This window comes from Pithys albifrons, chromosome 30 (genome assembly GCF_047495875.1).
Source record: "Pithys albifrons albifrons isolate INPA30051 chromosome 30, PitAlb_v1, whole genome shotgun sequence".
NCBI classification, from domain to species: Eukaryota; Metazoa; Chordata; class Aves; order Passeriformes; family Thamnophilidae; genus Pithys; species Pithys albifrons.
This window is the reverse complement of record NC_092487.1, coordinates 1,844,219-1,856,921: the sequence shown is the minus strand read 5'-3', so window position 1 is coordinate 1,856,921 and position 12,703 is coordinate 1,844,219. Positions and strand designations below refer to the sequence as shown.

Here is a 12,703-nt window from a genome sequence, read left to right as displayed (position 1 = left end):
ATGACAGAGAGCCATTGAATCGGACATCCCTTTTATTCAGTTAACTGGAAACAGAGGGAATACTTCACCATGTATGTTTAACTGTGTTACAATCTTTTGGGGTACTTACACAGGGTAACTTTCAAAAGCTCCACCCAAAAAACTCCCCCACTCTCTGTCACCTCATGGCTGTCTTCAGTTTTCTTCCTACTGTTTTTTTATGGAGCAAGATTGCCATCTGGTGTCCTGGTTTTTGGTAGAAGAATGTGGGGAAGGGGGTTTGGGGGACTCTTTGCATCTTCCTCATCACGATGTCTTCCTCACATTTGGCAGGTTTCCTGGCATGTGATTAATTCTTGCTGGCCTTTAATCTCCTCTCTGATTGTTCCAGCTCCTACTGACACCCACATTTTTCATTGGTTTATATACATCTAAGTTGCTCTTGACTTAAACAACTCTGCTGAATTTACTTCTTAGCAAAAACAATCATTATTGACTAAGCTCTGTGAAGTGTATGACTTTTGTAAATTAATTTCTTCTAGGTGCTCTACTCCAGTATTCTTTGATTGGCTCAAGATTTTGATCTTCATTTTACAATAATAAACTGATTTAGGAAAAAATCAACTAAAATGATTAAAATACAACTCTCTACAAGGGTCAGAGCCCACTAAATTACCTGAGATCTTACAAGTGGGAAGGTGTAGGATCTGAGCATGATGGAGATGGTGCAGAAGGGGTGGCGAATGTGCTGGTTGTGACCAGGATAAGATTAATTTTGGCAGGAGCTGGGAAGGGACAGGATTTGGGGGTTCTTTTCTCCCACCTCCCATTGTCATTGCTGGGGGCAAACAAAAGGACTCTCTGGCTCTTCCCAGGAGAAGGGGCTTCTTGTGGGGGAGAAAATGTGGCAGGGGAGCAGTCCAGGATTTGATTATTTTGGGGGAATTTCTCTGGGAATCAATCCTTTCCTTCTCCCTTTCGTTCTTATCTTGTTGCTGTTCTTGTTGGGTTTTTTATCTAGTGCCTGTTCCCAGTTAATTGTTCTCCTCTCCCTCCAGATCTTTGTCATCTGTGCTTCCAGTGGGAGGGAGAGAGGCAGCGGCACCCGGTTTTGAATGAAGGGACTAAATTGGAGAATCCCCTTCCAAAACCATGACAAAGCTGAACAAATGAACATCATTACTCCCAGTTTACCAAATAAGCTGTATTTTGGGCCCAAGAGCAGGGAAAGGGGTCCTGTGCCCCCTCTTGGCACTGGGAGGGGGAATGGAGAGCCCCTGGGAGTCCTGGATGGGGGACAGTGGAGCCCCTAGAAGTACTGGGATTGGGAATAAGGAGATTTGGATGCTCTGTGACACTCCACAGCAGAATTCCCCTACTTGTGAACACCCTCCTTGGGCATGGTGACAAACCCCCATACCCCCTAATACCCCCCAGTGTCACAGCACATTCTCATAAATGTCACTGGGGACCAGCGGTCACTTGAGGTGTCTCAGCAGCTTCATGTAGGTCTCCCCCTCTGGCCTCACTGCTCTAACACTCCTCTGGGCTGGACTTGACTTTTCTCCAACAATTTCTCCCTCTAGTTGGATTGGGCGGCATTTGGTGTGATGACCCTGCCCTCCATCGGGATCCCTCTGCTGCTGTGGTACTCGAGCAAGAGGAAGTACGACACCCCCAAGACCAAAAAGAACTGAGTGGAGAAAAATGCCACCAGCACCCTGGAGCTCGGGAAAGGACAGGCATGACCGCCCAGAACAGCAACTGTGTTGGGATTGCACCGTCCCACATCAGGCGCTGCCGGGGCTGCGCTTCAGCTTCAGCCCTCTCTGCAAAGGGACTCGATTGCTGCAGTGGCAGCCATTAGGTGTCATCTGTGTTTTAAAAGAACGGAAAGAAACCCACCCAAAAAGTCCCAAAGTGCTTTGTCAGCCCCTTCAGAGCAGCTCCTCTGCAAGCACAGCAGTACGAGTGTGTAAGTGCCCAGAGGGGTCTGTTTGTGTGGCTCTGACCCCTGTGCTGCCTCCCAGCCCCGGGTGCCCCCCTGCAGTGTCCAGTGTCTGCTGCAGGGCCCCGTCTGGCTGCTGCAGCGCTGTGGGGAAGGAGCGCACTCTGGTGGCACCACAGACTTGTTTCGATAGAGGATGTCGGAGTTGCTGCTCTGCCCCAGGGGCAGACCCACGGGAGGTCCCTGCCCATGCTGTTCTCTGGGAAGCTTCGTGTTTTGTTGAGCAGAGAACTGCTATTGCGGGTGGAGTGGGAGCTTCAGACAAACTTTATCAAAATCACGAGGTGCAGAAGGGACTCTCTTCCTTTTTAAACTCCTCAGAGAGGAGCCTGAGTGCAGCTGAATCCAGTCTTAGCCCCAAACTGACAAGGGTTTAAAGAATTATAGAGGTGTGATTGGACTTTTGTACAACTTTATGCCACAAGATTAAGGTTGGCAAATCAGATATATTTATATAAAAATATTATGAGAAATGATTTGACAAAAATATCTTAATCAGAATTATTTACTGCACAGTATAGAAGTTAAAATTGCTAATATAGTGTAGTATAGTGCACTGTATGAAAGCCATTATATTAAAGGTAGCAAAAAAAAAAACTACTAGTAAGTAGAGATTGATGTAACACCCACAGCAAGGACCGTAGGCATCTCTCTCATTCAGCCTCAATGAATAACCTTGAGGGATGTCCCCGTTCAAGGGAGGAATCTACACACACACACACACACACACTCCATGAAAGGTGGATCTTAGAACTTACCATATGAAAGTGGACTGGACTTTTATAGCGTAGAAATTGACTGCCAGTTATATGTCTGGTCCCACTGTCACAGCTTAGCATTTTTAGATAAGGGTACTTTACTATACCTGCAAAATCTTTGCTTCACTACCAGGATGTTAACTGGGGTAGTTTATTAGACTGGTTTTAGCGTAATTCAACAAAACCAGCATGACACACCCCCTTCTCAGTTCACCACCAATAGCCTTGCAATTTGGGTATTGTTTGAGTTGACTACATTCCAAGGGCAGACCACCCTGCTACAACAGCATTGTTGCTGTTCTTTCTGGTTGCTCTGTGCAGGGCTGAAGCGTATTTAGGTACTGAGGTTCTCGAAATAAAATAAAAGGAACAGTATGACAGAAGCTGCCTTGCTTTTACCTCTGTGCTCCCAAAGCTGTGTTGCTTGAGCTGTGCAGGGAGCTGTGAATTGCTCCATCCAGGCTCACGGCAGGGGATCAAGGGAATCACAGTGTAAGACTGCTTTAGGTTGGAAGAGACTTTAAACACCATCTAAGTCCAAACAGCTTCCACTACACCAGGTTGCACCAAGCCCTGTCCCACCTGGCCCTGAACACTTCCAGAAATGGGGCATCCACAGCTTGTCCCGACAATCTGTCTTGTCATCACCCTCCAAGGGAGGGATTTTTTCCCCAATTATGCCACTCCCTGGACTTGCTCCGGCAGCACCACATCCTTCCTGTGCTGGGGGCCCAGGGCAGGAGGCAGCAGTGTGGGGCAGGGCAGGGCAGGGGAGAGGGTCTCAGCAGAGTAGAGGGGAAGAATCCCCCCCATCACGTTGCCCACACTGTTGGGGATGAGCCCAGCACAGCATTGGCTTTCTGGGCTCCCAGTACATGTGGCTGGGTCATGCTGAAGCTTCCTGTCAACCCACACCCCCAAATCCTTCTCCCCAGGCCTGCGTTTGTGCTTGTGGTTGCCCTGACGCAGGTGCAGCACCTGCCCTTGGCCTCACTGAACCACCTGGGGTTGGGACCAACCCACCAGCCCAGCCTGCCCCGCTGCCTGTGCCAGAGGCCCTTTGCTTCCCCACAGTCCTGTCCTGCTCCAGCATGTGCAGCCCAGGCTGCTCCTGCCCAGCCACGCAGCCGCAGGGCCCACAGGACACCACTCCACCCAGCACCACCCGGGTACACCCGCCACAGCCCGCAGAAGACCCCCAACCTTCAAGAGGGATTGTGGAGGCAGAGAGAAGCTGGTGGCAGCAGCTGTGCTGGGGCCTGGCCCCTCTAAGACACCCTTCAATGTGACTCTGCCACAGCCTCTGGCAGTGCCACATCCCAGGGCAGGGTGGGCTTTTTCCATCACCACATTCCAGCCCCTGCCATGGGCATTAAACACACAAAGAGCCTGTAACAACATGTTTATTTGGGGGCAAAGAGGAGAAGTTTCGGTCTGGAACCCTCACCCCAGGAGCAGTAGCCCCCAGTGCAGACACCAGCAAAACCACAGCCCTTTTCCCATGTCCCCCTCCCAGACTTCAGATAAACTTTCCCCAGCTCAGCCTCAGGACTGAGTGGCTGCATTGAGCTCATCCCTGCGTCAAGGAAAAGGCAGCTGGTTCTCCCCTGTGAAGACTCAACCCGTCACTCCTGGGCTGCCTCCGGCGCTGCAGGCTGCTTGCTTTGGTTGTCACCCTTCTTTTTGTGCCCCGAAACGATGTCATCAATACGGAGGAGAAGAACTGCAGTCTGCAGAGAAACCCCACACCCAGGGATTGGCAGGAGCTCAGCACAATGGACTAAACCTAAACTGCCCAGATTCCATGCCATGCAACCATGAGCCTGTTCTTTCCGCACAGGAGAAGGGGCGCTGTGCCTCGCAGGCACGTGGGAGCAGCAGAGGGTGCTTTCCCCCCACCATGGAAACAAGGACACCCATTTTTTCTGGGTGACTGACAGAGAAGAGACACAGTATCCCTCTGAGTAACAGCCTTTGATCCAACACCAGCAAGAGAATGGCAGGATCTGTAACAACAGGGGCAGCTGACACACAGCAGCCCCAGCCTGCCAAAGGCTGACGCTCCCAGGGACAATTCCAGCATGCTGCTGGCCTTGGATTGCTCAGGCTCATCTCTGTCTGGCACTGGGAGCAACCTATCCCTGTGAGATGGAGTACTCTGGACTGTTTGCAGGAAAAGGTGGGATGGAACCTGATGAACTTTAGCCACAGGATCAAAAACCACGCCCTGTGAAAGCCTGAGTCTGGGCTCCCACATACCTCTTGACCTCACCTCCAAAGAGCAGCAAGCTCAGACACCTGCCCACCCCGTGCTCGGTGTGTGACACCCACCTAAACACCCCAGTGCAGAGAGAAGGATGTCCTCCTCTACCAAGGAACATGCCACAGAGGCCCTAGAGTTCCCAGCTCTCCTTACCTCCACAGCAGTTTTGTAGGTCTGCAGTTTGACAGCCAAGGGCTCCCAGATCCCTAGCTCCTTCATGTCAACCAGAGCTCCAGTCTCCCCATTCACACCCCATGTCTGGCTGCCTTCCTGGGTGTGCTTGGCCTGGGAACAGAAAGACAGGTCACCACCAGTGGGCTAAGACAGAAAATTCCCCTCTGGAAGCTCATACTGACCATGGATTCAGGACATAGAAACAGGCCATTAGAATATTCTCAGTTTTGGAGCTTATACAAGAACGTTACTGACAGCCTGACACAGGCACTGCTGTGAAGGGTGACTGACTCAAGGGACTGGGCAGAGCAGGACGGGGCTGACTCTGCTGGTGCCCCTGGCCACGCGCCTTACCCTGAGGGAGGTGAGAACACGGATAGTACTGGCACCACAGTTCTGGATCAGCGTCCGAGGAATGACTTCCAGAGCCTGGGCCACTGCACGGTAGGGCCACTGCTCCACACCTGTCATGCCCTTGGACTTTTCTGTCAGTGCATGGGAAACAGCCATTTCTGTGGCTCCCCCACCCGGCACCAGCTGTGGGTCCATGAGGACATTGCGGCACACCTGCATGGCATCCTGTAGGTTGCGCTCCACCTCCTGCAACAGGCACAGAATCACAGAGTTGTTGAAGTTAGAAAAGCCCTCCAGGATCATCAAGTCCAACCATTTCCTCAGCACTGCCAAGGCCACCACTAACCCATGTCCCCAGGTGCCACATCCACATCTTTTCAATCCTTCCAGGGATGGGGACTCCACCACTGCCCTGGGCAGCCTGCACCAGTGCCTTACCACACGTTGCACAAAGAGATTTTCCCTGATATTCCAAATCCCTGGTGCAACCTGAGACCATTTCCTCTTGTTACAAGGGAAACAGAGAGACTCGGAGGTCATCACTGAGCTCCCCCAGCTGCTCCTTGTGCTCCAGACCCTTCCCCAGCTCCACTGCACCTCTCACTACTACTGGGAGCACCCCACCAGCCAAAAAGCCCAGACCACGGTCTGCTGGCCATGACTTACTGACACCATGAAGGTGGCTGGGACAGGAGGTAAAGCAGCCCACGCTCACCTTTCTCACTTACACTTACCGCTAGGATTTCCTTGCTCGCTCCCCGCAGGATGATAGTGCAAGCCTTGGGGTCTTTGCAATCAGTGATGAAGGCAAAATACTCATCTCCTATTTTTTTCACTTCAAAGAGCCTGGCGCCAGTTCCCACATCCTCCTCCCGTAGCTCATCTGTGCGACTGACAATGCGAGCTCCACAGGCCCTAGCACACCAAAATATCACCTTAGACAATCACCAGCCAGAACTGGGGAGAAGCATCGAGATTAGAACCCCTCCAGGCCATGCACAGCAGGAACAGGCTCCAGCCAGCACTCGGCACTTACCTGGCAATCCGGTTGTTGTCAGTCTTCCGCACCCTGCGGATGGCGGTGATGTTGGCTCTCATCAGGTAGTGCTGGGCCAGGTCTGAAACAAGGTTTGTGCAGATTTAGTTATGAATCAGCAGTATCATGATAAATTTTACCTGTATCAGTTATCAATTCTGCTATTCTAACCCTTAAAGCAAAAAGGGTTACAGAAAAAAACCCAAATGTAGCTTCTTAAAACAGGCGGCAATGCAAAATGGCAACACAGCTCTCAAGGCTTTAAGACTAAACCTCACTTGTATTTTGGTATCTTTCCCAAATGGTGGAAAAGCAAAAGAGTCCAAGTTCACAAGGGAACATCAAGGACCAACTTCAATGTCCACAGAGCACAACTATTTGCTAGAAAGCTAAAATACAAACCAAAACCGGGTCCCAGACCAGGTTTAGGGGGGAAATCGTGAGTTGTGTTAGTTTGCTGTTGGGATTTTTTTGTTGTTGTTTCTGAACTGTACATTTGATATCATTTAACACCATAAACTTCACTGAGATGAATTCAACACTAAAAAGGATCACATGTGATATTACCAGAAACTCCTTTTTCTGTGATGACCAGATCTGGCTTGACTCTTATCAGATCCTCGCACATTTGCTGAATGTACTCCTCCTCCATCTGCAGGATGCGGGCAAAGTCTTCCTCCCGCGTAATTTCAATGTCAGTCTGCACAAAAGACATGTAAACAGCTCAGTGTGTTCATCTCAACCCTTCACCACGTTAGACACACATCCCTCAGGTCAAGCAGCTCAACTCCTCCAGTATCACCACAGAGTTAGGGATGAAAACCACTGATCAAATAAACTGACACTGTGTCAGTTGCGTGTTAGCCGAAGTTCAAGCTCAGAAATATTTCTTTGGCTCTTTACCAGCACTTAGATACACAAATCACTGTAGCTGCTTCAATGAGTCCATGTGCTGTAGTCTCACTCCTATTTTTCTGAACTCCATGGCAGATTTAGCCCACACAAGCAAAAGGCCTTTGAAAGGCACAATACAGAAAGCCTTTCGCCACTTGTGCTTTTGCAAAGCCACCTGCATTTGTTCGCTTTACACGTCCTAAATCAAGAGCTGCAGACGCCTCCGAGAGGATCCACATTACCTGGCTCTCTCCTTTCTTGTACTCCAGGGAACAATCCAGAAGGACTATGCGTGGATTCTTAATAAGGCGACGCATTCTGGGATGGGTTACATCTTTATTCACCATGATTCCACGCAAAACGCACGAGTCTTCACTAAAACCACCTGGAATCTGACAGACACAAGGAAGGGGGAAAATGAGGAGAGTCAGTTTAGTCTACAAAAACCTGTGTATCTGAAAGTTTCTCCTGAAACTGTCTGGCCCATGTACAGAAAAGGGAAACCTCTCCCAAGTAACCACAGTGCATCCAGGTCACAATGCAAGTTCAATTTTAAGCACACACTGACTTAGATTTTAAGTGGAAAGCTGTGGAAGAGGCTAAGAAACTTTTCACATCCTATTGCCTGGCAACACGCTTTGTTTTCCCTCTTCCAAATGCAACTGAAATTATCTTTTTGGCAAATATTCTAAAAGAATTGAAACAACAGCCCCTGTTTGCACTGTACATCAGCGAGGCCAACAACACTGACTGAAATATCTTTGAGGGTGGTTATGTCTGCGGACTGCAGAGAATTAACAAAATTCTTCCCACTGCACCCTAGAGCCAGCTAGCTCAGAACAAGAAAAGGGCACAGGGATAAGAAACAGTTCAGGACACACTCACCTTTTCTACTTTTGCATATTTTTTAATATCAATTTCCTTTCTGCCATTTTCTTCAAACTCCACAGTCTTAACAGCATCAAGGGCGATGCTACAGGCCAAGTCAGACCAGCGGTTTATTGCCTTGGTGTTTATTGCACTCTTTATTATTTTAAGCATGATCTCTTTGTTGTTCACATCCACTGGAGTGCTGAGACAAAGAAAAACCAAAGAGCAGACTGAGAATTACTCCAAGCGACAACATCTTTGTCCCTTTGAGTCCCTCTCCAATTATGCTAAGCTGTGTTACACCATCAGAACTGCCTGAAGGAGCAGCTTAAAGCAGTACAGAACGTCCACATCCCTTCTCTCTCACTCCTGCCAGCCCTTACTTACCCAATTTTCTTTAGAATACTGATCATGTCATCCAGAGCCTTACGATAAGCCCAGATGATCACAGTCGGGTGCATTTGCTGTTCAAGAAAGTGTTCAGCAACAGAGAGCATCTCTCCAGCTAAAAATACAATTAAAAATAAGTCAAACTCCCCCCAGATAAATTAGCAGAATAATCACCAGTCAAGACAGAAGAGCAGCATACCAGACAAAAGGTATCTTCTATCCATGCAGGGAGCTCTAACATCACCTACACCTTTCTTTACGCTTAATGGTGCCTATGCCAGGGAAAGAACAACTTCCCAAAACATGGAGCTGATCACCTAAGGGTGTCATGAACTCAGCATGCTCTTGCATAGTGAAAAAAATTGTCCATTTTAAGGTTGGTAAACCACGAGGATCTGTCTCATTATGGGCTCCAAAGAGCAAAAGAGGCAAACTTCAACCTTTGTGCAAAGTGTATCTGGTTCAGTCTCCTTACCAAGGATAATGACAGATGTGGTCCCATCTCCAACTTCCTCATCCTGTGTGCGGCTGATCTCTATCATTGATTTTGCAGCTGGATGCTGGACTTGAATCTGTGCACGAGCAAGGGGTATGGACTTGTTCCAGAACACTAAAGCAGAAACCTCTTGCATTGCTCAATGAAACAAATATCACCCCTCTAATACAGTTTAAGGAATCCTGCCCAACCACAGCAAAGCTTTTTATTCCTTTCTGAGACCAAAACCAAGCCCTTTTATTTGACAATTTTGTGTCTCTCACAGTTTATCAGGCATTAGTTTTTCAGATGTCCTTTTAACAGCACTTGCACCAGAGAGACAATATAATCTCTTGGTCTTCTTATGTGGCATTGCAAACATCACCATCTACTCAGAAGGTCTTGATGCAACTGGTTATAGCTACAATTACCAGACAATTTGCAACAGTCTTATAAGAGCTCCATGCAAACTTCCCACCCCAGGATCAAACCCACATTCCTGTGGAGCAAGAGCATTTGTTGGAAATGTTTCATTCCTCCCCAGTGAGCATCTCTCTTGGTGGATCTGGTTAGTGCTTGCTGGCTCTCAGGACAGATGAGATCACACAGCTCTACTGACACCCAAGACTCCAGAACATTCCAACTCACGTGTTAAGCCAGACAATCCTTTAGGAGAAACTTACTTCTCTAAGAATAGCATTCCCATCGTTGGTCATCACAATCCCACCCATGGGGTCCAAAAGCATCTGCAACCACAAGAGAACCAACACTTGTGCTGCTCTGTCCCCTGTGGGGTGTTTCCAGTCAGCTCCATCACAGCTGTTGCAGCACAAGTTCTTACCTTCATCATAGCTCTTGGTCCTAAGCATGTTCGAATGATGTCAGCAATAGTCTGGGAGAAACCAAAGAAATTAAGTACACAGGTAGGCACCAAAAAGCCTAAAAACCCCCACAGGGGGTCTGAAACCAGCAACCCCTGTGAAATTTAAGTGACCCAATGACACTGCCATGGCTGAGATGCAGCCAAGGTTAAGAACCATCTGGGAATGAGAACACAGGGATTATCAGGGCAGTTGCACTGTATCATACTATTGTATCAATCAGATGTCAAAAGTGAGACACTTTCAGAGTTTGCAGAGAAAGGGGGTTTGGTGGGATAAACTCCTCCACGTGCAGTTATCTGGCACCCACTACATGAACAGTGCAGAGGTTTAATTTTTTTACATAGAACTTTATACAAAAGTACGAAAATATCTTTTGTCAACATAGGAAATTATTTTCTACATTGTTTCTTCTACTCTGGATTCATATGGACTAAAGAAAATACACTTCAGATCCAGCTTTCCCTTGGAAATACATAAAAACACACAAAGGAAAAAAATAATCAAACCAGTCTGATACAAGATTTGGTACCTTTGCAGCAGTGATGTTTCCTGTCTGGACTTTTCTTCCAGACTCACGTTTTGTATTCTGACCTACAGCACACAGAAAAAAATTAATTTATTCAAATGCAATGCAACAAGGATGATGCCACATCTCTCAGTCACACTGCCAGTGAGAAACATTCCCCATTATAACAGAACTCCTTCTCAGCATCCTGGAACAGAAACCTATTGCCCCAGAAAATCAGACTGCAGGGACTCACTAGAATCCACCAAATCCACAAAGCCAAGGAGATGCACAGCAGTGTTCAGTGAAAAAAGCTACAGAAGCTCGTGCACAGTTCCCAGAACTGAGTGAACATGCAGTTAATCTGTCAGTGTTGCCTTTGGCACATGAAAGTGAGCAGCCACGGGGTACCACAGGCTCACAACCACAGCTGGGGACCAGCTGCCAGTGGGCTCTGCCCTGGAGCACTTTCAGGCTCAAGGCTGCTTTGCTGTTGGCCCAGGTATGTACAGATTTACAAAAGCAGGTGCACCCTCGTGGAGAGGTGTAAGACAGAACAAAAGAACAAAAGGAAACGATAGTAAGAGCAGCACCGAGTACCAGGCAATCAGGGGCCCTGGGCTGTAACAGCCTGCCTGCCTGCTGGGTTAATAGGGAATAGAGCACACGGAGAGATGGGAATGATACCCAAGCAGAAAAAAATCCTCATGTTGGAGAGTGGCAAGAGAATCACAGAAGCAAAGAATGGTTCCAGTCGGAACGGATTTAAAGACAATCTAGTTCCAAACCCCCTCCCCGGACAGGGACATCTACCACTAGACCAGTTTGCTCCAAGCCCCAGCCAACAATTCCCCCTTGAACACTTTCCAGGGATGGGGCAGCCACAGCTTCTCTGGGCAACCTGTGCCAATGACTCAGTTCCCTCGCAAGGAAGAATTTCTTCCCTACCATTCAACCTACCCCTGCCCTCTGCCAGGGTAAAGTCATTCCCCCTTGTCTTGCACTTCATGTCTTTAGTATCTAAAGTCCCTCTCCAGCAATCTTGGGCGTCCTTTAGGAACTGAAAGGGACTTTAAGGTCTCCCCAGCGCCTTCTGCGCTCCAAGTGAACACCCCCAGCTCTCCCAGCCCGTCTCCACACAAGAAAGGCTCCAGGCCTCGGAACACCTCCGTGGTCTCCCGGGTCTCGCTGGAGCAGCTCCGTAAGCTTCCAGCGCTGGGGGCCCCAGAACTGGAGTTCACAGGGAGTTCAAACGGGGCAGCACAAGGAAACATCCTGAAAGGGCGCGAGGGGAAACGGCAGAGAACCCCGAGACCTCTCGCGCAGGGCGCAAAGCGGGGCCAGGCTGAAGCTGCGGGTAGGGGGCTGCCAGATGGAGCTCGGGGCGCGCCGGGGTCGGCAGCGAGGCCCAGCGGATGCCCGGGAGGAGAGCGGGCTCGGCCGGGCCGAGCTCTGTGAGGGAGCGCCCGGCCATGAGGGGACCCAACATGGCGGCGGGGCAGACGAGCGGCAAAGAGAGGGGGCGGCCCGGCCCTCCCGCGGCCCTCCACCCCGGCACCCCCGGGGAGGCCAGGCCGGGCCAGCAGCACTCACTGAGGACCAGGACGGGGCGCGGTCCCATCATCGCGGCGGCTCGAACGCGGCGGAACCTTCTGGAGTCTCGGACCCGCCGCCTCCCGGGGCCGCGCACCGCGCCCCGCCCTCCCCGCCCGCAGCCAATCGCGTGCGGCCGCGGCCCACCGACCAATCAGAGGCGGCGACGCTGCTTCTCGAACCGCCCACCAACTTCCGGCCAAGAAGCGACACCCGAGAGCGGGGCGGTGCCGCGCGTGGCTGCGCATGCGCGTTGTGCCCGCGGAGCGGCCGGACTGGGCGAGGCGTGAGAGACGCAGGTCCCGAGGGGCACACAGGGACAGACACAGGGGACAGACACAGGGACAGACACAGGGACAGACAGACACGGGGGACAGACACAGGGACAGACACAGGGACAGACACAGGGACAGACACAGGGGACAGACACAGGGGACAGACACAGGGGACAGACACAGGGGACAGACACAGAGACAGACACAGGGGACAGACACAGGGGACAGACACAGGGGACAGACAC

General features: G+C 50.2%; 1 protein-coding gene across 1 annotated transcript; it reads right to left on the bottom strand.

Annotated features, from left to right (window-relative positions):
• Window positions 1-4,132: 4,132 nt before the first annotated feature.
• Window positions 4,133-12,314, bottom strand: CCT3 (chaperonin containing TCP1 subunit 3). Its single transcript, XM_071579472.1, has 14 exons — window positions 12,184-12,314; window positions 10,615-10,676; window positions 10,043-10,093; window positions 9,885-9,947; window positions 9,202-9,298; window positions 8,724-8,841; window positions 8,352-8,538; window positions 7,709-7,858; window positions 7,140-7,272; window positions 6,573-6,654; window positions 6,271-6,451; window positions 5,537-5,782; window positions 5,162-5,293; window positions 4,133-4,475 (listed from the first exon to the last, which is right to left on the bottom strand). Exons 1-14 carry the CDS (start codon window positions 12,212-12,214, stop codon window positions 4,371-4,373), a joined length of 1,638 nt encoding a protein of 545 aa, XP_071435573.1. The 5' UTR covers window positions 12,215-12,314; the 3' UTR covers window positions 4,133-4,370.
• Window positions 12,315-12,703: the final 389 nt, after the last annotated feature.